The 24,582-nt window shown below is 27.9% G+C and overlaps 5 protein-coding genes and 1 long non-coding RNA gene across 28 annotated transcripts in view; 4 read left to right on the forward strand and 2 right to left on the reverse strand.

Annotated features, from left to right (window-relative positions):
* The window catches only part of LOC126835174 (glucose transporter type 1), a 60,374-nt gene extending 51,659 nt beyond the window's left edge, over nucleotides 1–8,715 (forward strand). For 3 of the 12 annotated variants that reach the window (XM_050567521.1, XM_050567520.1, XM_050567522.1), the window contains 6 exons: nucleotides 340–552; nucleotides 1,571–1,795; nucleotides 2,121–2,257; nucleotides 3,529–3,561; nucleotides 4,520–4,617; nucleotides 6,969–8,553. In XM_050567521.1, the coding sequence (XP_050423478.1) occupies nucleotides 340–552; nucleotides 1,571–1,795; nucleotides 2,121–2,257; nucleotides 3,529–3,561; nucleotides 4,520–4,617; nucleotides 6,969–7,108 (846 nt within the window). In that variant the 3' untranslated portion in view covers nucleotides 7,109–8,553. Of the gene's footprint in view, nucleotides 1–339; nucleotides 553–1,570; nucleotides 1,796–2,120; nucleotides 2,258–3,528; nucleotides 3,562–4,104; nucleotides 4,631–6,968 lie in introns of those variants that run through there. The other 9 variants (XM_050567512.1, XM_050567513.1, XR_007685171.1 and 6 more) reach the window with 8 other exon arrangements.
* Nucleotides 8,470–13,952, reverse strand: LOC126835178 (rhythmically expressed gene 2 protein-like). Of its 6 annotated transcripts, none has more exons than XM_050567532.1 (2): nucleotides 13,936–13,952; nucleotides 8,470–12,002 (listed from the first exon to the last, which is right to left on the reverse strand). In XM_050567532.1, exon 2 carries the CDS (start codon nucleotides 11,998–12,000, stop codon nucleotides 11,236–11,238), a length of 765 nt encoding a protein of 254 aa, XP_050423489.1. In that variant the 5' UTR covers nucleotides 12,001–12,002; nucleotides 13,936–13,952; the 3' UTR covers nucleotides 8,470–11,235. The 6 variants fall into 6 exon arrangements, with proteins under 6 accessions (XP_050423489.1, XP_050423488.1, XP_050423484.1 ...); XM_050567531.1 differs by lacking the exon at nucleotides 13,936–13,952 and adding an exon at nucleotides 13,605–13,862; XM_050567527.1 differs by lacking the exon at nucleotides 13,936–13,952 and adding an exon at nucleotides 13,270–13,560.
* LOC126835179 (gamma-glutamylaminecyclotransferase-like) lies at nucleotides 13,298–18,418 on the forward strand. Of its 5 annotated transcripts, XM_050567537.1 has the most exons (5): nucleotides 13,298–13,421; nucleotides 16,776–16,962; nucleotides 17,041–17,273; nucleotides 17,363–17,400; nucleotides 17,911–18,418. In XM_050567537.1, exons 2-4 carry the CDS (start codon nucleotides 16,780–16,782, stop codon nucleotides 17,388–17,390), a joined length of 444 nt encoding a protein of 147 aa, XP_050423494.1. In that variant the 5' UTR covers nucleotides 13,298–13,421; nucleotides 16,776–16,779; the 3' UTR covers nucleotides 17,391–17,400; nucleotides 17,911–18,418. The 5 variants fall into 5 exon arrangements, 4 of the variants coding, with proteins under 4 accessions (XP_050423494.1, XP_050423493.1, XP_050423491.1 ...); XR_007685173.1 differs by having other exon boundaries at nucleotides 17,041–17,400; nucleotides 17,911–18,416; XM_050567536.1 differs by lacking the exon at nucleotides 17,911–18,418 and having other exon boundaries at nucleotides 17,363–17,565.
* LOC126835175 (splicing factor 3A subunit 3) lies at nucleotides 13,300–16,460 on the forward strand. Of its 2 annotated transcripts, none has more exons than XM_050567524.1 (2): nucleotides 13,300–13,421; nucleotides 14,641–16,460. In XM_050567524.1, the coding sequence occupies exon 2, from the start codon at nucleotides 14,645–14,647 to the stop codon at nucleotides 16,148–16,150; it is 1,506 nt and encodes a 501-aa protein (XP_050423481.1). In that variant the 5' UTR covers nucleotides 13,300–13,421; nucleotides 14,641–14,644; the 3' UTR covers nucleotides 16,151–16,460. The 2 variants fall into 2 exon arrangements, with proteins under 2 accessions (XP_050423481.1, XP_050423480.1); XM_050567523.1 differs by lacking the exon at nucleotides 13,300–13,421 and adding an exon at nucleotides 14,276–14,512.
* Nucleotides 17,613–24,199, reverse strand: LOC126835173 (death-associated protein kinase 1-like). 2 transcript variants are annotated; one of them, XM_050567511.1, is made up of 16 exons: nucleotides 23,971–24,199; nucleotides 23,749–23,883; nucleotides 23,492–23,692; nucleotides 23,213–23,416; nucleotides 22,373–22,527; nucleotides 22,189–22,309; nucleotides 21,940–22,126; nucleotides 21,624–21,742; nucleotides 21,047–21,257; nucleotides 20,738–20,970; nucleotides 19,475–19,663; nucleotides 19,197–19,415; nucleotides 18,489–18,878; nucleotides 18,206–18,418; nucleotides 17,902–18,136; nucleotides 17,613–17,835 (listed from the first exon to the last, which is right to left on the reverse strand). In XM_050567511.1, the coding sequence occupies exons 2-16, from the start codon at nucleotides 23,851–23,853 to the stop codon at nucleotides 17,723–17,725; spliced, it is 2,895 nt and encodes a 964-aa protein (XP_050423468.1). In that variant the 5' UTR covers nucleotides 23,854–23,883; nucleotides 23,971–24,199; the 3' UTR covers nucleotides 17,613–17,722. The 2 variants fall into 2 exon arrangements, with proteins under 2 accessions (XP_050423468.1, XP_050423467.1); XM_050567510.1 differs by having other exon boundaries at nucleotides 23,749–24,199.
* Nucleotides 20,731–24,209, forward strand: LOC126835181 (uncharacterized). Its single transcript, XR_007685174.1, has 3 exons — nucleotides 20,731–21,607; nucleotides 23,782–23,893; nucleotides 23,996–24,209. It is a non-coding gene; the product is annotated as an uncharacterized LOC126835181 (long non-coding RNA).
* The last annotated feature ends 373 nt before the right edge of the window (nucleotides 24,210–24,582 follow it).

Genomic DNA, 24,582 nt, shown 5'->3' on the forward strand with positions numbered 1-24,582 from the left:
CCTGTAACACTAGGTGTCGCTTTGAGAAGAATAATGAATTGTTAGGAATTGGTAGTATAAAACAAGAGTTAGGAAGTAAGGGAATGTGCATAACTGGATAACATGGATAGCCAAGAAATTATGTAGAAATAAGAGACATTTGTAGTCATTATAAACATAAACAAAAATGTAGACAAAAAAATAAAAATTTGTTGGGTGATTATCTGAATTTTGAAAGAAAAGTGGTGAACTTTTTTTATTTTTGGCCCAAAAAAGTATCTATAAATAGTTTTTGAGTGAGAACTTAAATTATATACGTGTTTTTTCGATATTTTTCATTGAATCATTTTACTATTCTAGGTGTTCTACTACTCGACTAGCCTTTTTATAACAGCTGGTCTGGCCGAGAACGTGGCAAAGTTTGTGACCATTGGTATTGGTGTAATTATGGTGAATATGACGTTGGTTACAATGCCGTTGATGGACAAAACCGGACGACGGACGTTACACCTTTACGGCCTAGGTGGAATGTTTATATTTTCCATATTTATAACGATATCGTTATTAATCACGGTAAGTCATACTGTTTCAATGGAATATAATGTAATGTTCTAGTTCTCCTATCGAACAGTGTATTTATTATGGGTTTACAGTAATAAACGCGATATGATTGTACAAATAATAAACTATTATTTGTAATAATAATCCGGCATTTTTTTAAGATTATACGGATCAAAGAATGTTGGGGTTATAGAAGAGTAAATTCATTATATGCCTGTCAGAAATTAAAAGAAGTGCAACTAAGAAAATAGCCAGCACGGTAGAACCGGGAACATACTAGCGTAAAAACTAAAAACGGCCACTGGCTAGAATGTTGTAGTAAATGTGTTTCCATAAAAATATTTCCTGAAAAACAATTCGAACTGTGATTATACGAGTAGATATAAAATTCATTTTGACCCGTTGTTAAAAAAAAACATTTGTTTTTAAAAGTTGTTAACTTTTTTAGTTTTTTTACATTCGTATTTTGTTTTTCTTCAGAGAATTTTTTAAAAATTAAAGAGTTAAAAAAGAAATCGTTTCTTTTTAAATTCTCATAAAGATCGGAAGTATCCATTTATGTTTACCTAAGATGTGGAGTCAAATCATGTTTCAGTCTCCCACATTAAAATAAAATGCAGGTTCCTTAATAATATTTAGAATAAGGCATGTATATTTTTTCATTTTGTTGCAGCTTTATTTTAAGTCACGTCTATTTGTTCTTTAACTTAAGCTTCTATTTTTCTTCTTTAACCAAATTCATCCTGTTACTACTAGTCTTAACTTTTAAATATTTTTTTAATCCTAAACTTTAATTATACGTTTATTTTTATTTTATTTTATTATAAAATTTACATTGCAATTCTGTTTTATGTTGACCGTTATGCTTTTTAATAAAATTATTATTTTACCGATTACAAAACACCGTTTCAGCCAAAGTTTCAAGAGTCACTATTATGTTTATGATTTTGATTTTTTTATCTTACATATTTGTTTGTGTGACTGGGAACTTTGAGTCTGGAACGTTGGGCTGGATACCAACGTCCCTTAGGAGTTTTTCGGTTTTGTACAGGAAATGATCGACTGGATGTCGTACTTGGCCGTTGTGTCTATACTCGGATTTGTGGTGTTCTTCGCCGTCGGACCCGGATCTATACCGTGGATGATAACCGCCGAGCTTTTTAGCCAGGGTCCTAGGCCTGCAGCTATGTCAATAGCCGTGCTCATCAACTGGGTGGCCAACTTTGCTGTCGGCATAGGCTTCCAACCATTAAAGGTAAACTTCTTACATCTCATCTAAGAAATGTACGTGGTGTTTTTAATTATATCTTATTTTATATTATAATACGGAAATCATTTTTTATATAATAAAGACACATTGTTCATATCGCTAATCCCAAATAAAATTTTAATTGAAGTCATGGAAACCAAATGAGCACAAGTGTCAACTTTCCAAAAACAAGTTTTTTATTATACATAATTATCTATAAAACCTTTTTTAGTTTAAAATGTTTCATTACATTTTATGTTGTTAAATATTGTTGGCTATGTTTCAACTTTCACATACATAATTAATACTTAATAACTTTTCGATGTTTCAGACTGCATTGGATAATTATACATTCCTACCGTTTAGTGTACTACTGGCAATTTTCTGGATATTCACTTACAAAAAAGTGCCGGAGACCAAGAACAAAACGTTCGAGGAAATATTAGCTCTTTTCAGACAAAACGGCAGGTTAGCATTTCAACATTTTTTAAACAATCTTTATTAAACAAACCGCAAGACGTAGCAGCTAAGGCATAGACGGAGATTGAGAGATGCTTGGAGGGTCTAGTCTCCCAAAATTATTAAAAGCCCTCCAAATTATTTGATCACTTATCAAAGTAATGATGAGGGGTGTGTGAAGCCCTTGCGGGTCATTTTAAGAAAAACGCTAGCCCCCCCCCCCCCAAATTAATTAAATCTCCGCCTATGAGCTCAGGCCATTGGCCACACATTAAGTTATATAGTTAGGTATTTACACCATAATACGTACAGAGTAGTTTAATTAAATTAATATAATATGATTCATAATAATAATGTAATTTAATTTAAAATTGTTTAGTTCAAAATTAATTTCAAAACTTATATTATTAGTTATAACATCATCATTACAACTAACTAAGTAAAATTAAGCAACTTAAAGGTCAAGTCGATAACACATTTTGTGAGCTTCATTTCGTATAATGATAAATTGTTGCAAAGTTAACCATTGACTCACAAAAGTAGGTAAATCCTCTATAATGTATTATATTTGTGCTATGCTTCGCATATATATATGAGAGAGAGACAGAATATTCACTATAGCCTTTTCTTAAGAATAATATATTTTTAAGAACTTACGTGGTAAATTATGTTTTTCTAATTATAATCTAACATAATATACAACATAATACTTGATTAAATTTACAATTACTATTCTAGAAACATGCATAATGTTTAAGATTTGATCTCCTATAATGTTTTTTTACAAATTCTAATCTATTTTTAATAATTAAAACAAAGATAACGATTTCAAAGTTTTGTTTTTTTCTAATTAACTTTTTAATTATTTTAATAATCTATTTACTCAAGAAGTATAATCCTATGATAATAACTTGAGGAATGGCTGTGGACTTAAGGGGGAAACCTGTTATATCTTTAATTATTATTTATTATTTATTATTCATATAGTCGGATTGTAAAATACCTACTTAAAATATAAACGACTTTACTGAACCTAAAAACCCATAGTTCATAATTTTTTTTTAAATTTTAAAGCAACAGCATTATGATATATTTTTTGAACATTTTTGTAGCAACTAACATTTTTTTTAAATGTATACTTCAGAATTTTGTGTATTATATTAAAAGTTAAAACTATACGTGTAGTTTAACGATAGAAATAAAAATATAAAGGTACATATATAAAACTACTATAGTAAAAAAATATATTCCAATTTTTTTTTTTAATTTTGCTAACACAGAGGAAGCGTTTTGGAATCAAGCCGCTTGTACGGGTAAGTGCATGAGGACTACAATAAGTGAGCTTTGATATATCTCTAAAGGGTTTTTATTTTTTTTTCTGTTTTATTATTTTATTTTTATTTTTTTGTTTGCTCGATTAAATACTTTGACAACTATAAGCACACTGCATACCTAGATAATATGTTCTATGTGTAGGTACATGAAATCATCCTATGTCTTTTTTTACACTACTGATCATGATATACAACATTTTTAAAACCGACAATATAAAAAATAACATTGTTAGTACACTTTGTCACTTCAACATATTTGTTTAAACCATCGAACCCGTTATAACTGCATATGTGTTACTTTCTACACACTCAAGTCTAAACGTATAGGTACTAACAATAATGAGCATGTATATAATGTAAAGAGTAAAAAGATATAGTTAATTACGATTTTTCTCTGTGCTCTACATACTATATACACAATTAAACACACCAATTATGTACCGGTATGAACTTATTTGGTTATTATATTTTTGTGATAATTAGTTATGATAATATTGTTAACTATTTTCGTTGTATTTGCAGTGATATTGATACACATATAGTATCAACGTCTACAGCCACTTTAGTTCGGTCAGAGGACACCCCATTAAACACAGATAAACCCATTTTATCATACAATAACGAATCAATTATTACTAAGAAATAATCACGATTTTTATTATTTATTTGTATTATTTTTTTTTTTTATTCTAAAGAAACAACATTGTTATAGTCTTTATTCATTATTATTTACTTATTATTTATTTATGTTTAACATTATTTAGTTGATTTTTAATTGTTTTATTTTTAGTTAAGTTTATTTATTATTATATTATTATTATTTTATTACTGTTTTACTTAAACATACCCGTTATTGATGTTTCTTTCATCGCTTAAACAAAATAAATTGCCATTATAGTTGAAATAAAACCAAATGCCGAGTGTTAAATGTTCACAGGAGTTTGTTAAACTATTCGAACACGTTAGACGAACATTTACCGCCCTCCGAAAGGGCGTCATTAATGGTGTCCGAGGAGAAACCTTTGCCTGACTCATGTAAGCGTTATCGGTTCGATTTGTTTTTTAGTTTATTTTTAAAAAAAGTTAAACAAAAATGACTATAAAAAATATGCATAAAAGTAGTTGCTATTATTATGCAAATGCGAGAAATACATTCATATACATGCATATACATATATTATGTATTATATACGTTGTAAATTGTTGAAATATTATTTTCAAACTTGTGTTATCTTTTATAGTGGATCCTATTATTGTTTTTAATTAAATACACGGACAAAACTAAAAAAATAGACAAATTTGGAAAAACGCATCAGTTAAATTGTGTTATTGGATAAATGCACCTAAATAAACTTTCGCGTTTATATAAATTAGTATTATTATTCGTTTTTCTATTTTAATATGCTTTTATTTCTCGTATAATTACTTATTTTTATTTTCGTTCATGAATTTTTATTTTTTATTTTTCATGCATGTGTTATATTTATTTTTCTACAGCGTTTATATCAACAAGGTTAGACTCCCAGCGTGTATTACCCAGTGCATATTTTAAGAGTATTTCACTAGGCGACATTACTAGAATAATTCGGAAAAAATATGTTGTAACATAGTTTGCGCAAAACTTATTTTTACTTTCTATGATAAAAATATGAATTACGTTTTATGCAATTTCTTTATTCAAGTTTAAATTCTACACATTCCATTTTATAGTTTTCCACTTGTTTTTATGTCTTTTTTAATCTTACTATTATAGTGTGTGTATTAATAAATGATTATTATTAACTTTAAAACTTTTTTTAATATAATTTTATATTACACGAGAGAAAATATTGTCTCCATTTAAACATCGTAATATATTTTAAGGGTTATTTTATTTGTACATGCAAAAAAAAGTATAAAACAGTACAAATATAACATTTACTAAACTACAGTTTATTAACAAGAAACACTACAATATAATAATATTGTATTTAACGTTAGAAAAAATAGTGTTCTGCCCTCAATAGGTTAACCTAGTCCCTGTATGCTTATTTATTTTATAACATTGAAAATAGTAAAATGGTATTTTCGGTATTATTATAAATAGTAAAAAGCTCCGCTACTGGACGTGGTCGACTTTTTAAAAATATTTTCGTCGAATATTTGTATTACCTACTTTGTTATTTATACTTTCATAAATTTCATTTAAAATAAATAATAGTTTGTAAAGATAATTTTGTTTATTTATATTTTTATATTTATACTATTTTTAAAAATTTTAAAAACAATATAGCTTGATTAAATCATAATTTACTAGATAAATAAAATACTTAACTAGTGCAGTATTTAAAATATGCTCTGTTGTGTGAACCGTGAGGATTTGAAAGTGCTACAAATTTTGTAATATAAATTATTTTTTTCTTAACATTTAGTTTGTAAGATTATAGGCTAAAAATATAAGTAGCCTAATAGTAGCTATGTACATATTTTATTGTATTTTTAAATATCTTAAAATAAATTGTAAAAATAATCATTTTTAAAATTGAAAAATGAATAAGATATCCATTAAAGAGTAGTTTTAGGGGTAAAATTCGATAATACCTACGTTTTATATAAATACAATATCTAAATATAGCGGGAGTAACGCTGTGGAGTAGTGCGCAGATAAAAATAGTATTTTTGTACACATCTTTCATCACTTATACTTTTAAATAATAATGACAACAAAAATATTTATTCAAAACGTTATCCAACAGTTAACATTTTCAGGAAGCCTTACTTGCTATTTTAAAAGCATATCTTACCTAATTTTTTATTTTATTTGAAAAATAAAAAGTTTTTATATATTTTATATTATAAAATATTTTTGGCCTATAAAATCGAATAAACTATTTAGAAAAATCAGAATAAAAAAATTTTCAAAATTTTCAAAAAACATAGCATTTGTAAAATGTTTGCGACCCATGCTGTATACTTACTATAGCGTTTGTGTTTTTCTTTCTTTAAATTTATATCTTTATTTACACGATAAAACGATGTTTGCTTGTTAAGTACAGAAATCTTGAGTTACGAGTATATTACTACTACTTCTACTTTATAATAGTATACTCGATGGTACAACGTTGACATCACAGTTAGCACTTAATTTCAATTTAACTCGCAGTGGAATCATAATCCCAATTACAACCCACAAAGGCGGTTAATACATTCAGTTTGCCTAGGCTACTAGTTAAGTAGAAAGCTTGTGGCTTTAGCATTTTTATTTTAATAAAAAGATTCATACCTCTAAAAATGAGCATTGAAGTATTGAATATACTATATCGGCGTTCAGTAGTTGATTAAATGATTAATGTTAAAGAGCTGTATTGTTCATAGACCAACTAATTGTATTTTTTATTGCTGTTTAGCACCAGTACAACACTCCCCGACGGACCCGGAGGTGTGTGCTGTATGCGTCAACACTGGCAGTTCCCTCATGATGACGTCTCCGAACGTAACTCGCCGGTCGAGTCACACGCTCAGTAATCACGTTTGCCAAATGGATTAAATTTTTATTATTATTAATTAATGTATGAAGATGAAAACTGAAATAATTTTTTTTACTTACACAAAGGCACTTACATATTTACATAAACGTACACGATAAAAGTGTATGCATAACATTTTTCATACTTAGTGATATAGAGGATCAAGTATACACAATAATATATACATACCTACCCCAACGTCGATATTAACAACTATAATAGGCTTCTAATAACTTGTTCATATATTCCCATAGTTTTAAACCTATCCACCAAACGTCTATTGACTGCTAAGACATCATTATATTATTTCCCCCCCTAATTTCGAATTTCCAATTTGGCGGGTTCGATTACCTGCTAAAGTCGACTAAAAGCAAATATTCTGTCAACTCTGAAACGTCAGTCGCTGGAATTCAGTTGATTCTTAGAGAAATTATTACTGTTATAAAGAAAAAAATAGAAAAACTCATCCGACGACTACTCGCAAATTAATTAACTTCCTTGACTTTGCAAACCGACATTTTATGCTGAACAACAACTAATGAACACAGTACAAGATATTTTGCTACAATCATACTCGATCTTTAAGTACCTACGTTTTATGAACAAAAATATAAATACAGTGTGGCATAATAATTATACACAGCGTAAACAGTTTTAGTAAATAACTGGAAGTTCGAAAACCAATCCTTTTCTGTAATAACAATATATTAGAGCTAAATATGTAAAGTAACTGTATCAGTTATTACTCGAGAGAGCATACTTATCTTGCATTTAGGGATAATAGTGAATTCTGAGAAAGAATTAGAAGTGTACCCATTTATTATGGGATAGCATATTATATTATAAACTCAGCAATACTGTCTACGTATCGTTTTTGTTTGTTTTTTGTGTTTCGTTAAAATTTAAGTACGCATTCTTATTGTAAATACTGTTATCGTTTCATTGAATATATTATTATTATTATAAATTATATATATATAATATTAACACATATTTGTTCATCTGTAAATAATGACAAAATTATTCTTTTTTTTTTATGTTACTATGAAACAAATATTAAAACAAAGCTCATGACGACTGAGAATCCGGTTTATGCGATTTATTATACTAATAAGAGGTTCACATTCGTTGACTATAAGTACTTAAGGAACAAATATTTTTCTCCCTAATTAACTCCATACATTTTTTTCCAACTTTTTTTATTTTACAAAAATAAATAACATAATATAATATTGTATTATTATTATAGTCAATTTTACAATTATAACATTGTTTTAGAATATATTAATATTAAATATTTATTATGATTAGGTCTACTGGATAATAATTAATAATAGGAGCCGTATATTTTTTTTCTCGAAAAAAAAAGACAAAAGTTATATCAGTGAACAAATCCCATTATTGTTTTTTCCCCAATTGTTGTACAAATGATACAAAAATAAGTACTAATTACCAAAATGATTTTATTCTAAATTTGTAGATATATATTGTTGAATTTTAGTAATTAGTATTCATCAATGTTACTCAAAAAATTACTGTGAATGTGTATCACATTGTGTATGCATACATATATTATAATTTCATGCATAATTCTCTATCTTTTGACTAAAACAAACAAATTTGCAATACAGTGTAAAAATATATGTAAAAACTACCAAAATACAGCAACTTAAAAAAATAAAATCCTAAAAGAGTTTATGACATGATATCTGTTTTTTTTATTTTATCCTTTGTTCATTTTCTGTCCTTTTTATCCTTCTCAATCACAACCGTAATAACTCTATTATTAAAAAAATTGAACAAAATTAACAGAAGATTCATTTAATGGAATAGGTAATGCTGATTTTTACTGATTTTCAATCATAATTAATTATTTATTTTTTAAGAGTACGCCACACCGGCCATTTCTAAGGAGTAAAGTATAGGTAATTTTTCGAAAAATCTTAATTTAGAGTTTGAAATATAATGTATATTTATTAATACAGTAATGAGGATACTTTGTTGATTGCCATTTATTTTGTCAGACTATCACAGTCATGTTTATAGGATAAATTACAATTTTTTTCCCATCAAAACTGCTTTGCGTGGATTAATTTTTCTCAGGCTTCATACATAGTGAAGGATAGAAATTCATACATATTATTTATGACAAAATTATCTGTGTTCCATCATCCGTATTTTTTCGATATAACTAATAAAACTAACGCTATATCATTTAAAAAAAAGTCCTTTCTTAATTAATTAATTATTCGTTAACTGGTTGAAATATTTAAAAAAGGGCATTGGTAGATCACAGACAATGTTGTTGTCTATATTATGTAAAAATTTGGTTTCTTAGTTTTGATTATAGTCTTTGTAAAATTAATCCGCGCAAGACGGGTTTTTTGTAGAAAATAACGGGTGTGTGACGTCCTCTTAAGATAATAATAAGAAAATATAGTGAGTTGCCATCTTTATAATTCAATTTTCCGTTCCTTATAAGATTAATATGTAGGGTAGATTTAAATAAAAATTATATCATTATGTTTCATAATTTAGGTTTTGGCAAAGATCAAGTTTGAGAGTTCCAAGGTAGTTTGTACACATTATAATATTATTCCAAACCTCACCAATTAAGTAGTTTATAATCTATCAATTTTTAAATAAATATTTATTTTTATTTAAATCTACCCTGGTTATGGGGTACATTTTAATCCAAAGGGGGCAAATTTGAATGTATCTTTTCATTATAATAAAACACAGCAAAATACAATTTATTTGTTTTATATAAAACTATTTTTCTGTATTCTACGTGGTAGAATATTAAAGTCTATCCCGTGGTCATAAATTCAAAGGCACCCCAATTCTCAATTATTAATACTTAGTATTATACCTATAGGTAATAGGATAAAATAATCATAGAAAACTCTACGGCAAGTCATGGAAGGAACGAACATGAGGAGACGCGCCCACAGTTTGGGGCATACCCACAGAATCCTTACAACTGGGACATAACCTACCCTGGAAAATTCTCAACCGTCTAAGGACACACGTAGGAAGAACTAAAGAAAAATTGAATAGATGGGGAAAGACAGACGATACGAACTGCGAATGTGGAAACAAACAAACATTAATCCATTCGTTTGAGTGTATAGGTATTTAATCATTCATTTGTTATCATGATTACATTAATCATTCAATTGTAATCATGAAATGATTTTTTTTTAATTGCCGTAGGCACAGTGGCGTAACTAGAAGGAAAGGGGGGCTGGAGGGCTTAGCGCTTTGACTAAAATTTAGCCCCCCCCCCAAAAAATATTACTTGTTGACTTGAATATCAGTTAAATTGTATTTTTTTGTCATTTAAAAATTGAAAAGTAATGATTATTAAAACCCAAAATGTTTTTTAATTATACAAATTCAAAAATTAACAGTAATGATTTTATAATGTTAGGTAGATACATTGATGGAAAACAAAATTTTGGATTTCAGTACATTATTTTGTACTTAAGATTATTGAATTTGTGTGTAAAAAATGTTCGCAAGAATAAAAAATCACATCTATGACATTTTTATTTTTGTTTATCTCATAATAATTCCTGTTATATGCATAGGCGTACTCTGGGGAAGGGGGGGCAAGGATAGTCAACTGCTTCTCCAAATATTTGTTCGAGGGGACAAAAGTGTCAAGTGCCCCCCCCCCCTGTTAAGAGTTATAATTACATTTATATTTTATCATAGAAAAATAAAACTGCTTACAAAGGGCCAAACAAGACTGGGTAGTATTGCTACGCTATATATTGAAAGAGACAGTTAAATTAATAATAATCAAGTAAATGACAAATTAAATGTAGGCACGTCCATTCGTGGTCGTCAACATATGTTAAAAATAAATAAAGATGTACCTAATACATACATCATACTTAAATAAATAATATAAGATTATTATCTATTTTCTATTATTTATTATGAATAAACAATCGATGCAAAACTTAAACGTATAGTAAACAAAAAAAAAATGTATATACAAAATACATTTTGTTATTTTTAAATGTTATTAGGTTATATTAATAACAGTACAATAATAATCATAATTCATAATTATCTGATTTGGTTAACAATTTTATAGGTATAAATTCAATTTAATAATAATAGTCAACTTTAATCATTAACAAATTTTGTCAGGCTTATTTGTCATTAAAAATTGTTTGAACTCTACAAAATCATTAAAAATGCAGTCTGCTATATTAGGATGTTCCTTTGTAATAATTTGTTTATCAGTATGAACTAAACATGCAGACCACCCAGCACTTTTGGCCCCTACAAAGTCAAAAGCATATGAATCACCAACATGTAAGAATAATTTGCGGTCGGTTTCATTACAAACAAATGACTCTGCTTTTTGAAATATTTCAATATCTGGCTTAGCATATCCAACCTGATATGAAGACAATATAAACAAAAAGTAGTCAGCGATTCCAAGGTTATTAATTATATTTATGATTCTTGGATCATAGTTCGATATTACTCCTAGCGGTACTTGCTTCTTTTTTAAATATTTTAATAAATCGATAGCTCCATTTTGCAATTTAAAAGTTTCTCCTGTACTATAGGTATTCATTAAATCATCAACTATAGTGATTATTTTTAAATTATTTGAAGCATATTCTTTTGGAATTGCTCCACTTATGACGTTTTGAGCAAATTTTCTCCAATAATTATCCCATCCAAGACCAGTTTTAAGTCCAAAATTTGGATGCAGTTTTGTCATATCTTTCATATTTCTCTTTATTAATTCTTCAAGAATGGATATATTTACTTTGATACCATGTTTATTAAGAACTGTTGAGTATTCTTCAGTCGGTGAACTTCTATATTTTAATAGTGTCCCAGTTATATCAAAAGTTATTAATTTAAATGACCGGAAGTTCATTTCTAAAAATATACACAAATTAATACTAATGAATAATATTAAAAATTATTATAAAATTAACTTAATTTTAGTTAAAATAGCAAAATATTTATAATGTTAAAAAAAATAATACCGAAATTTATAAAATACAAATATAATTTTTACTTGGTATTTAAAATACATTACATAACATAAAATTATGAGTTAAAAAAAATATATATTTTGATTATAGCCAATTCCTGACTAAATATAGTTAGTATTTCATAAAACAGAAAGTGTAAAAGTAAACGTATGCTATGTTTGTTATAACATTCTTAAATTACATGAATCGCTAACTACAGAAAGGGGACAAATCCATTTTTATCAATTTTAATTGTTTTATCATTTTAAACTAAGCATACGTAAGCACATCGTTTATTGCAAACATCTAAAAATAGCGCTTGGAATTTTCAAAATTGTATATTATGTATGTAAGTATGTATTATTTAGTTTTTAGTGTTTCCTAAAAACTTAGAAAATTGGACTTGTCCCCTTTCTGTAGTTAACAATTCCCAGGTACTAAAATAAAAGAGGCCATGACCAGTAATTTTATAATTGTACAACTAAAGATACATTTTAAAAGTAGTGAAAATTGTAAACGGTGAAATTAAGATGTATGTATAAAATATTTTGAAAAGAAATAACTGGTTTTAAATGTTAATTACGTAACATATAGATACTCTGAAATATTCTACATATTTTACATGTTGTGTACATAATATTAGATGCATATCATACATATTTTATATATATAAACATTTATATATACTTTTTTAATGGTTTAAATCATCATGTAACTTTACCGGACTTTAAGGCAAATGCTGCCATCACAAGATAGTTTTAAAATTTTAAATAATTTGTATAAATACTTTGACAGATTGTATCCTTAATGAAGGACATACGATAATAAATTTAACAGATTTAAATTAAAGAGAAAAAAAACTATGTAGGTATGTACATTTTTAAATAATTACTCAATACTCACTTGTTAATTTGTATACTTTATTTACAATTTCAATGTTATTTCTCTAAATCTTATTTGAAAACAATTGTGTAAAATTAAGACTTAACATTCATACTGACTACTGAGGCAAATTATACCAATATAGCTATTATTTAATTTTTTATTATTTAAAAATAAGATTATGTTATCAATTATCACCACTTGAGGGTTATCACATTGTTATTCTGTGGTGTTATCAAGTAATGATAAAATGATAAATGATAAAATAATAAGATTGAAATACATGCCCAACTTAACTCCGTCTCTCTCATCCATATCTCGGTAACATTATTATGTTTCATCGTTTATATGCGCAGTCCATTTAATAAAATGTCTGATTGAGAACAAATGATTAATTATTATAATTGGTTTACAAAAGTAGCTGTTATTTTAATTTAAGGTAAGTTATAATTAAAAACTGTTTTTAAAATTAAATAGTCGATAAATTGCTGTTAGAAATATAATATTTTGCATAATGTTCTATTATTGACACGCCTATTGTTTACGAGTGTTTATAGTTTTTAATGTTATGATTACCAATACATAACGGTAAAAACCAATCCGATGAATCATTAACACCTACTATATAACTGCTCCGCCAGGTTGCACAATTGACGTCTTGGCGCTTGCCAACAAAATTGCTGTATCAGTAGCCACCCACTGGCTCGGGCAAAATATTAAAAAATCCTTTATTATTTTTGAAAACATTGTTTGTATATTACTTATTTTTTAATGTCTATTTAATGTAATTTAACTATAATTAATACCAATATAGCCCAGCACCGGACACGATAAAAGAAAGATTTGTTCAATACTTCAATGTCCCACATTGTCATAATTGTTTTACAGTAAAAATCGTTTATGCAAATTGTTTTCTGGACACACTGTTAGTACTTTAGTATTCTTAAACTTACATTTTTAGCACAGAATAGATGAAAGAAGAAGGGTCACTTCCAATGTAAACAAAAAAGTGACGGACTATTTAGTATTATAACATGTTATAATATGTATCCATAACAAAATAAACAATAATAATGTTTAGATATAATAACATAGGGGTGTAGCCTTAGCCCTTAAGAAGAATATGGCTGCCTCTTTTTTGTGTGATAAGTATCTTCCCCGTGTTAATTTTTATCAGTATCCGGCGCCGGTTTAAAGGAACATCAGGGTCGCCATTGGCACAATTTATTGTCAATGTTGTATTAAACTGTATAATTTTTAACCTATAACTGTTGTATTTGTTTATATGATGAAGTATGAACATAAAATAAGTAGTCAATCTTGTCGAGTCTATATTACCATTGTCTATTAGCATTATGAATTCAGAATTATGATTTGTGATTATTACTAGTATTTCCTATTTATTTTTTAATATTTGACTTAGTTTAATTTTATAAAATAGTTTTTGGTCGATCAGTAGTAACTAGTAAATAATATTTGTTTTCAACTAATCGTGCCGATATTTGTTTACTGTCTATGCTATAAAATAGAGTAAGTATGTCCTTTATTATGTTTCTACTATTAAAACAATAATCAAATGTAAATCTTACAATCGAGAACAAAGTATAGAATATGAATAGTTCACTAAATATTGTTTGTATATTTTTGGCTTGTTCTAGATTTATGATGGAGACGTTAATAGAACAACAGCGCCGTTATCATGAAGAAAGAGAGCGTTTAGTTGATGCCATGGTTAAAGAAATGCTTTTCAAAAAGCCTACAACCAGAGATGTAATAAATTCCGAACACCGTCTTAAGTTATTACTTGATCAGTATACAGAAAGCACCAATAAACTTCGAGAGTTTTATGAAGACAAAGATGGTTTACGTAAAGAAGAAATTGCCTCAATATCAGGACCAAGTGAATTCACAGAGTTCTATTCTCGTTTAAAAAATATTAAAGATTTCCACAAAAAACATCCCAATGAAATATCTGTACCGTTGTCTGTTGAATTTGAAGAATTAAATAATCTCCGAGAAAATCCATCTGAAGAAATGTCCAATATGGTAGATTTTACTGACGAGGAAGGTTATGGACGTTATTTAGATTTACATGAATGTTATGAAAAATATGTTAACTTAAAAGGAGTTGAAAAAGTTGATTATATCACTTATCTGTCAATATTTGATCATTTATATGACATACCTAAAGATCGTAAAAACTCTGAGTATAGAAAATATATTGAAGTACTTTTAGAATACTTGCATGGCTATTATTTACGTGTCAAGCCATTGCATAATATTGATATCGAAATGGAAAATGTACTTACAGAATTTTCAGCCCAGTGGGAGGAAGGGACTTTTCCAGGTTGGCCTAAAGATACCAGTAGTGCATTGGCTAACATAGGAGCTCATCTCGATCTATATGCATTTTCTTCTTGGGAAGAGTTAGCTTCACTCGGCCTTGATCGCTTAAAATCTGCTTTGATGGCTTTGGGATTAAAATGTGGTGGAACTTTAGAAGAAAGAGCTCAACGATTATTTTCAACTAAAGGAAAATCTTCAATAGATCCGTCTCTGTTAGCTAAAGGTAAACCCGGAAAAATGAACCGCAATAAAGAACAAGAGCGACAAAAAGAATCGGCATTACAAGAGGCTCAAATTTACAGATTTTGTGAGCTTTTAGCTGAACAAAGGTTAGCTACAAAAGAAAATGTACAAAGGAGGCAAGCACGCACTGAAGGTGAACGTGACGATTCTGAAAATGAAGCAAGCGCAACTGAGTCTGAAGATGAACAGGGAGACGATATTCCATACAACCCAAAAAATTTACCTCTTGGTTGGGATGGAAAACCTATACCATACTGGTTATATAAATTACATGGATTAAATATAAGTTACAATTGTGAAATTTGTGGCAATTTCACTTACAAAGGTCCTAAAGCATTTCAACGACATTTCGCTGAATGGAGACATGCACACGGTATGCGATGTTTGGGTATTCCAAATACAGCTCATTTTGCTAATGTTACTCAAATTGAAGATGCTTTAGCCCTATGGGAAAAATTGAAAACTATGAAACATGATGAACGGTGGCAACCTGAAAATGAAGAAGAATTTGAAGATTCTCAAGGAAACGTAGTCACTAAAAAAACTTACGAAGATCTTAAAAGACAGGGATTATTATAAAGTCCAATCAATATTAAAAATATGTTTTTATTTTTTAAGTACCTGTATTCATTTCTATATCCAATTAGTAATTTGTAAAGTTTTGTAAAAGAAAACAAGATTTCTTTTTATGGACTATTTGTTGTTTTTATATATAAAAACTATAATAATTAATCAACATATTAATTTATAAAATAAAAAAAATAAATTTAATGATTTTTTAATTATTAATAATACGACTAGAGACAGTATGAACTGGTAATTAAAGTATACTGGGAATTGTAGTTCATGTATTTTTTATAGCAATAAATTAAAAATATTATGGCTGTAATGTATACAACACTCTCTTCAATTATTATATTTTATTATTAAAGAAACGATTTTAAACTGACTGATAAAACTCCCCCTCCATTTTACATTGAAAATTAGTGAAAGGATACATTTGTAAATCAATTTAAAATCAGCTGCTTTATATTTGGTGCATATTTCATGCTTTAATGATACCACAAAAAAAGATCATCATTCAATTTTGTTCAAAGATTTTTAAAATAGAAATTTCCTATAGTAATTGTGAGTTAAGAAATATGTCATAGAGCATTTTATTGCATAATTAAATGGTTGAAAAATCGTATTTCATTGTTTTTAGCGTAATGGAAAAAGTATTTGTTTATGGAACTTTAAAACGTAACCAGCCAAACCATGACGTGCTCAATGATGGAAAAAATGGTAAAGCTACGTTTTTAGCTGAGGCTAATACAATACAAAAGTATCCTCTTGTGATTTCTACAAAATATAACATACCATTCCTATTACACAAAGCCAGTACCGGTCATGTAAGTACAATGAAAACATAATTACTAAAAAGTGAATATGATAACACAAAACGTATTATTATCATCAATTTGTTTCAGCTAATAAATGGTGAAATTTACAATGTAGATACAAAAATGTTAGCGTTCTTAGATGAATTTGAGAACCATCCAAATTTCTATGTGCGTCAAAAAACTTGTGTAAAATTAACAAATGACGACATAGTTGAATGTTGGATATATTTTTTAACAAATTATCCTGACAATTTTTTACAATTAAAATATTTTAGTGACTACGATTCTTCTGGTACTCATGGGCTTGCTTATGTTTCAAGGTATCTGAGAGATCCTCAAGATGTTTCCCAGTTCCTGAATTGGAACAATCTAAATAAAAAAGTATGTTCATAAAATGCTACTGTTACAGTGAGGAGATGACGTTGTTGGAAGTATGAATTCATCAAGGTGATTAAAAAAACTACTACTTTAAACGAATGGACTGATTAAATTCAGTATATGTAATTCATTTTTCAAATACAACCTTCAGTGTATACAAATTAAAAAAAAATGTATAAATTGCACAGGTGCATTTTAAAAACATAAATAAATACAATAAATTACTGTATAATATTAAAGATTTTTTTTTTATATAAAAAAAATTGTTAAAAATGTAGAAACATTAATATTATAAAATTTAATTGACTAGACTTTATATTTTTTTATAATGAGCTTAGGTGCTAATTATCATCAACAATAAATATGGAGGAAAAATTAAACTAAATGTCAGTTACGGAACAATATTGATATCCATAGTTTTAATCCTGTAACATTGAATGTGCTGTAGAATAACTAATACCCCTTCTTTACGTTCAATTTCATTCAGTCGATCAATCAACATCCCTAAAATAAAATACTAAAATAACATCATCAAACAACTAATTTAAATGAAACACATTTTTTGGATACCTATTGTAGGTGCAGGCTGGTTAGTTGCCCATATGTCAATTAGCGATAAGAAAGGGCTAGTTGGTTCATTGTCAAATTGTTGGACTCTAGAATCTAGCCCAATATTTAGAGCAAACAATGCCCAGTCTTTACCTAGTGGGTGAACTGGATCAATAAGACGACTTAGTTCTTGTCGGCATATTGGACTTAACTCAGTTAAAGGTAAATCTTCTGTACTAGATAGTATATCTTCAACCTTCATGAGAAATGTACTAGTTTATAGTAAATATAAATAATTATAACGATAAATAAAAACAATTTTTACTAATTCACATCCAAAGGCGACCAAATCCATTATACATTCTCTTTTTCCTGTTAGTGGATTCGTAACATGAGATTTAAATTTGGATTTGCTTTTAATAGAATAGTATACATCATCAATTCCATAACCATGTGGCTGTGCATAGTGTTCTGACAAGTCTGAAGGGCTTAAGAATTCTTTAATTATTTTCATTCCTGGACAAGTTTCGATTAAAACCTATACAAAATAAAAATTGAATATAAATCAATTGTAATAAAAATATCAATTTTAAGTAAAATAATCTTACTAAATTTATGGAATGCAAAATTTCTTCCAGAAAATAAAAACATGTATAACTGGATGTTTTGGATCCACGAATTTTTACTTCAATACAATTATTATCTTGTTCAAGTGATATCATGCACTCGATATTATTAACACATAATATTGCACCACCGTACCATTGATATAAGAAACTATCCATTTCTTCGCAATAATTATTTTGCAAGTATCGTAATTCAACTTGTATTTGCATGAATATTGAAGTAAATAGCTCGACAAATGATGGCTGTGTATTTAATCGAACACCCCCATAGCATGAGTCATTTACATTTCCCCATGGTTTCCATAGGGTTTCGTCTTTTTCTCTAATTATGTAGGCTGGAAATTCATATTCAACATCTCCGTCATTATCATACTGTAAAAAATAATAAATAATAAACAGAATATACTTAAAATTCACATTATATTGATTATATTTACATATATCAATATTTTAGGTATCGTTGTTGGGCCAAAAATAATCTACATGCTAAATTTCCTATTTTAAGGTTTTGGTACCTCTCGATTCAGAAAAAAAAGAGCTAGAATATGATAAACCTTCTTAAGTTTTCCCTACTATTCAAATATATAGTAGAGGTTCGTGTGTTCTGAAAAATCAGGTTTAAGCACAGGAGGTTTTTCGGCCCAACGACGATATGTTTAAATTGTAAAGACCAATATAAAATTCAAATACTTGAACACATAATTTCATCGTTTCTAATAACTGTAAAACAGACATGGCGTCGTAGTATGGAAACATGCTTTGAAAATCATTTGGTTGATATGAACCCGTCATGCGTGTTTGGCTGGTTAAAAAGTCAACCGAGAACAATGTACCAATAATATTTGTACCAAACCAACTGGGCGAAATAACAATTAGATCTGGTTGTAGTCCAGATTTGAGATACAGTATCTACATAACAAAATATACAAACAAAATAAGCAATATTTTAAACTTTTTTATAAACTTACTTCTCCGTGATTTTGAAGTTGCACGAGGAGCATTTCTAGGTGTTGACTTGTAGCCAACGGATTTACTTCCAGATGAATTGTATCACAAAATGTTTTCCACGATAACACGGGAAATGGATGAGCGATCCTTCTTAGTTTAGGTAAGAAGTTAAGGACAGCCTCACAAAAACCATTCATTCGGGGAATATTCTAAAAAAAGAAAAAAATGTTTACTATTATAAGGAACTCCATAAATTAAAATAAAACCTGAAGCAAAATAAGAAAAAATGACCATCAGTGAGAAGTTTTGCAATTATACAGTGTTTTTCGTCTTGTGCGTAAACACCAACATTTTTTCTATAGTGCAAATAACACAGTGTAATGCATACAAAAAAAAACCCACAACGTGCCGTTTTAAAAAACCAATTTTCAAAAAAAAAAGTTTGCAATATTGATAGAAAATTCAACCTCAATAGTCGTAATTGAAGACTGAGCGCTATAATAGTTTTCCCTAGGTTCATCCAATAATTTATAACCTCCACGGATGAAGAAGTATAATTTGTTTAATTTGCTTATACTATTTATACCATCAATAACATTGCTTCGACTGTATTCCTAGGGAACAATTTGATAATAGTACCAATTATTGTTATTATAACTTATTATTTTAATTTCATTGACAGAAACAATTCTTAAAACTTTGTGTAATAAATACAAAGTGCTAGTCAGGCTAAAAATAATATTTTAAGTAAGTATCAACTTTTAAACTTTATAGTGGTTACTTATTTTCTTTAATCTGGCCTTACTTTCTCCTAAATATTGCTCTAATTAAACATTTGACTATATTTTAATTTAGAAATTAAATTAGTTGTTTGGCCCTCAAAGTAAATAACCTACGTGCAAAACGAAAAAAAAAGACATTTTTTGCAATATTAAAAAAAACTAAAAATATGCTTCCCAATAAAAAAACCATAATAATTGGTTACATTTATTTACTTAAATCATAAATGTAATTTTTTGCGAGTTGCATATTAATTTATTAGTTTTAACATTTAATGTTTATATAGATTGTCTCCTAAGCAATGATTTGTAAGATTTTTATACAAAATGTTATTTGTCTTCATAACCATAAAATGTTATGAAATACGTTGATTTATTTAAACCAAAAAATAAACCTTTGGAAAATTAGATGTTTTGTGTTAAGGAGTTTCTTTTACATTGTCTAATATCTAATATGAGAGTCAGTATTTTTATAATAAATATTTATATAAAATTAATAATTACAGTATGCAGCCGTTTTTTACAATCACTAATAGCTTCTTTAATGTTTTTGATGCTTAACGAATCAACTGCCAAAATGTCAAACATAATGATTCGTTCGTATACATTAAACACGTGTCCATATTCTTCTTTGATTTTCGTTAGTAGGTTATTCTCAGGTTGTTGACATATTTTTTGGCCACTGTGACTTGCTACTATTAACACAGGTATTAAATGACTCGAAACACCATTTTTAACTACAATAAAAATGATTAAAAATTAATTCATGGCATGAATAGTATCAAGTTAAGTTTAATTATGCATCTAACACACATATATATCCTGGAATATGAAGTCTAGCTTGTACAAAACTCAGCCAAAATTGTATGATTTTCAAACTAATTGCTAATGATTGTTGCTGATTATAAACAATTACAATTATTTTGTTAGGTGTGTTTTGTATAACATGATGGTAAGAATTATAATACGTGTCTTCACCAGAAAAATCCCAAAATGTGCAATCACCAATGCCTGATAACTTTTCCTTAAAAATAAATATATAATATTAGTAATACATTATTTTTTAATCAGAAACAAAGTGAGATGAGGAAAAAATTGATAACCTTCAGGAAAGTACTTTGACATGTTATATATAGCCTGGCAGCTGGCTGCGGAAAATGGTGAATAAAAAAAACAGAAGAGGCTATAACAACAACCCAATATGAGAGAGTTTATTTGATGCATGCAAATAGAATGATTGTAGTATGAATATGTGGAGATTTATGGGCATATAATCAAAAAGGAATAACAAACTAAGTCATTAGAAGGACGTCTAGAGTGGGCTTAAGGCAGAGATGGCGGATTGGAGTAAACTCGAAGTAACATGCACATAAAGTAATATAAATCATACCTTTTGAACCACTATACCCTTGGTACTATCATGCTTATAATAAGTTGGAGTATTTGAAACATACTCAGTAAGGACTATTTCATTACCATTAGTACATTGTGTTTGAGACAGAAATGTTCCTAAAAAATGTTTAACACGTATTTAATTAGTCAAGTTAATAAGTAAATAAAAACATATTTTAGGTCCGCTTTTCATTAATTTGTTGTCATCAAACTCATTACATTTTATGTTATATTTGAATGATGTATTTTTATAAGCCGTGTATAAAAAAAGTGTACTATATGTGTAAGTGTCAAACCAAGCAGGCATTACTTACTGTTATTGTTTATAGTCCTTAATGTGTTACGTGACTTGCCAAGTAGCATTGAAAAGAGTCCCAATTTCATTAATTTTATGATAGATGATTTTCCAGCACCAGATTGCCCAAAAAGGAGTATATTAGTATTTTGAACAAGTTCATCACTGATTACAAATTGTTGAATATAATTTTCTTTTGCGCTATTCTATAATATGTAAAAATTACACTTTACATAACTGTAAAAAAAAATTAGGCAATTGCACTTACATTATTTAATTTATTGAACAGTGAAATAATATCTTTTTGGTTATTTTTAATGGCAATAATTTCCGGTTTTATATTGTCTGAGTTGCGTCTTTGTGGATCACTTCCCATAATACACAAATACCTGCAATTCAATGAAAATCAAATGAAAAATCATATAAAAAATTATTTTTAATAATCAAAATACCTAATAATATCAATATGTCCATTTTTTGTAGCAATGTGTAATGGATAAAGTCCTCTTCCATTTGGATACTCTGAACTATAGCCTAAGTTAACTATAGCTTCGACAACACTTAACAAACCTTCTTGAGCAGCAATATGAATAGCAGCATTACCATCCTAACATAGTTAAATGAATTACTGTTAGTATTATTTGATTAATAAAAAATTAATAATCATACAAATAATACTACTATAATTAAAACAGTAGTAATTAAAGGGAAGAATGTTTCTCAAAATCTAGTTTCTAATAATAAATAAATTGTTCATGAAATCTCTGCATATAAAAATAATTGTTAATTGAAACAATTCATTAATATCATTACACCATTCAAAATATTAATTTAATTGTATTAATCATCAACATATAGATTAAGCCTTGTACGTCCAATGCTGCTATCATGGTTCCTTAATGAATTTGCTTTTAGGACGGATTGTCACTGACCGAGTATCGAAATTGTGACGGTGAGTTAACACACTGCCACCTCTTCCACTTGGCGATACGGTTTCATTTTGTTTAGTTATACATTTGTATAATAATCACATGTAACCATTGGTTAACCATATTTTAATTACACAATCCTGCAAAATACTAGCATTTTCTTTTAATTCAAACTAAGAAACTAGATTTTGATTATATTCAATGCAAACATTGTAATCTAATATAGCAAATTAAATTTATACTGGGTATAAATGTAATTAACTAATTCAATGTATCACATTAAAATGTTTAATTATTCTAAATTTACATTATTTATTATTCCAAAATTAGTAATACTTTTTCTTACATTAACAACTTTCTTACGTTATTAAAGGTATCTATATTCCCTGGTATTTTGTTAAGTAAATAAAGAGCAACTTCTTCATGTTTCTCAGAAATAGCCACTGAAAGTGGAGTATCTAAATTGTGATTTGTTATTTCAATTGTCATAATATGGTTTTCTACTAATTTAGCGACACATTTTAAAAATCCATAACGACAAGCAATATGTAGTGCAGTGTCACCATTCTAAGAAAGTTAAATAGAAAATTTTTGATTAAACATAGTAAAAACATATTCAATTAAAATAAAACCAAATATTACATAATTCTGGTTTACGGAAATTTCAGGTTTCTTGTTTAATAAAATTTTAATGATTGACACATGTCCATTTCGGCTAGCTAAGTGTAATGGCGTATTCCCGTTCAAGTCTACTGAACTAACGTTGGCTCCTTTTTTCAATAGAATGTCAACGATATTGTGGATCCCACGTGCCGATGCCAAATGTAATGCAGTTTGTCCTTCCTATACGAGAGAAAATTATAAAAATATATTTCATTTAATACTATCAAATCATTTACATCATTTTGAGTTGTTAAATTATTATTATCCAGGCCGTCGGTGCTGATCAAAGATTTGACAGCGTTTTCGTCTTCACCATCCTCTAAAAGTTGGAGCAAAGACATTTTGGAGCTGACAAATTATTTTACATCCATCTAATTTCGAGTAAATAGTGGTAATTAATCAATATTTATATGAAACGTTGAAAAAAATGAAAACTTTACTATACAAACTAAAAATACTTTTTTATAATTATTTCAATTACAGGCCAATCCTAAGCCCCGTGGCTATGAACTCTACTTAGTGCACTGTTATCAACGCTGTTACTTGTTCCAAAAATGAAATGATAACACCTAACTTTCCAAGATGTTGATATTATTCCAGCGAAATATGGATGTCGGTCTCGGTACACGTTAATTTTGTTAAAAAAAAAAAATTACTAATATTTACTCGGCATTTATAAGTTATATGGATGGCCAAATGCCAATTTTCTTATCAATAGGTTAACCTTTACCCATCTATTTTATATTTCTATGCTTAATTCTAATCTAATTTATTATTTTATATAAAAAAACGCGCCACTCTACACGTATAATATTTTATTATGTGGTCTGTGGATATAGAATAGGACACAGAATGTATACATTGTCAATAAAATTGTTAAAAATGCTAATTATATGTATATATTTTTTTTATTGTATTGATATTGCATGGTTGAATGTACAAATTATATGTAATATAAACTAGTAAGAATAAGAGTATAACACGTAGGTATATTAGGAATATTGTGTTATAACTTAAGTGTTTAAAAAAATGTAGCATTGAATCTAATAAATAAAAACAACAAAGTAATG

This window comes from Adelges cooleyi, unplaced genomic scaffold (assembly GCF_023614345.1).
Source record: "Adelges cooleyi isolate 19-005CV unplaced genomic scaffold, UGA_ACOO_1.1 ACOO_flye_CR_arks_rails_tigmint_CR_PRNA_23, whole genome shotgun sequence".
NCBI classification, from domain to species: domain Eukaryota; kingdom Metazoa; phylum Arthropoda; class Insecta; order Hemiptera; family Adelgidae; genus Adelges; species Adelges cooleyi.

Bases quoted from the DNA above. Each gene is read 5' to 3' on its own strand.
- LOC126835173 (XM_050567511.1), bottom strand. From the start codon at position 23,853: ATGTCTTTGCTCCAACTTTTAGAGGATGGTGAAGACGAAAACGCTGTC. The intron at 22,310-22,372 runs GTATTTTGATTA...ATTGAATTGCAG, and splicing joins GGACATATTGATATTATTAG to GTATTTGTGTATTATGGGAA. The intron at 19,416-19,474 runs GTAAGTTTATAA...TTTGTTATGTAG, and splicing joins AACTTCAAAATCACGGAGAA to ATACTGTATCTCAAATCTGG.
- LOC126835178 (XM_050567527.1), bottom strand. From the start codon at position 13,297: ATGGATGAGAGAGACGGAGTTAAGTTGG. The intron at 12,003-13,269 runs GCATGTATTTCA...GTATATTTTTAG, and splicing joins GAGAGACGGAGTTAAGTTGG to AAATGAACTTCCGGTCATTT.
- LOC126835179 (XM_050567534.1), top strand. From the start codon at position 16,780: ATGGAAAAAGTATTTGTTTATGGAACTTTAAAACGTAACCAGCCAAAC. The intron at 16,963-17,040 runs GTAAGTACAATG...AATTTGTTTCAG, and splicing joins ACAAAGCCAGTACCGGTCAT to CTAATAAATGGTGAAATTTA.
- LOC126835175 (XM_050567524.1), top strand. From the start codon at position 14,645: ATGATGGAGACGTTAATAGAACAACAGCGCCGTTATCATGAAGAAAGA.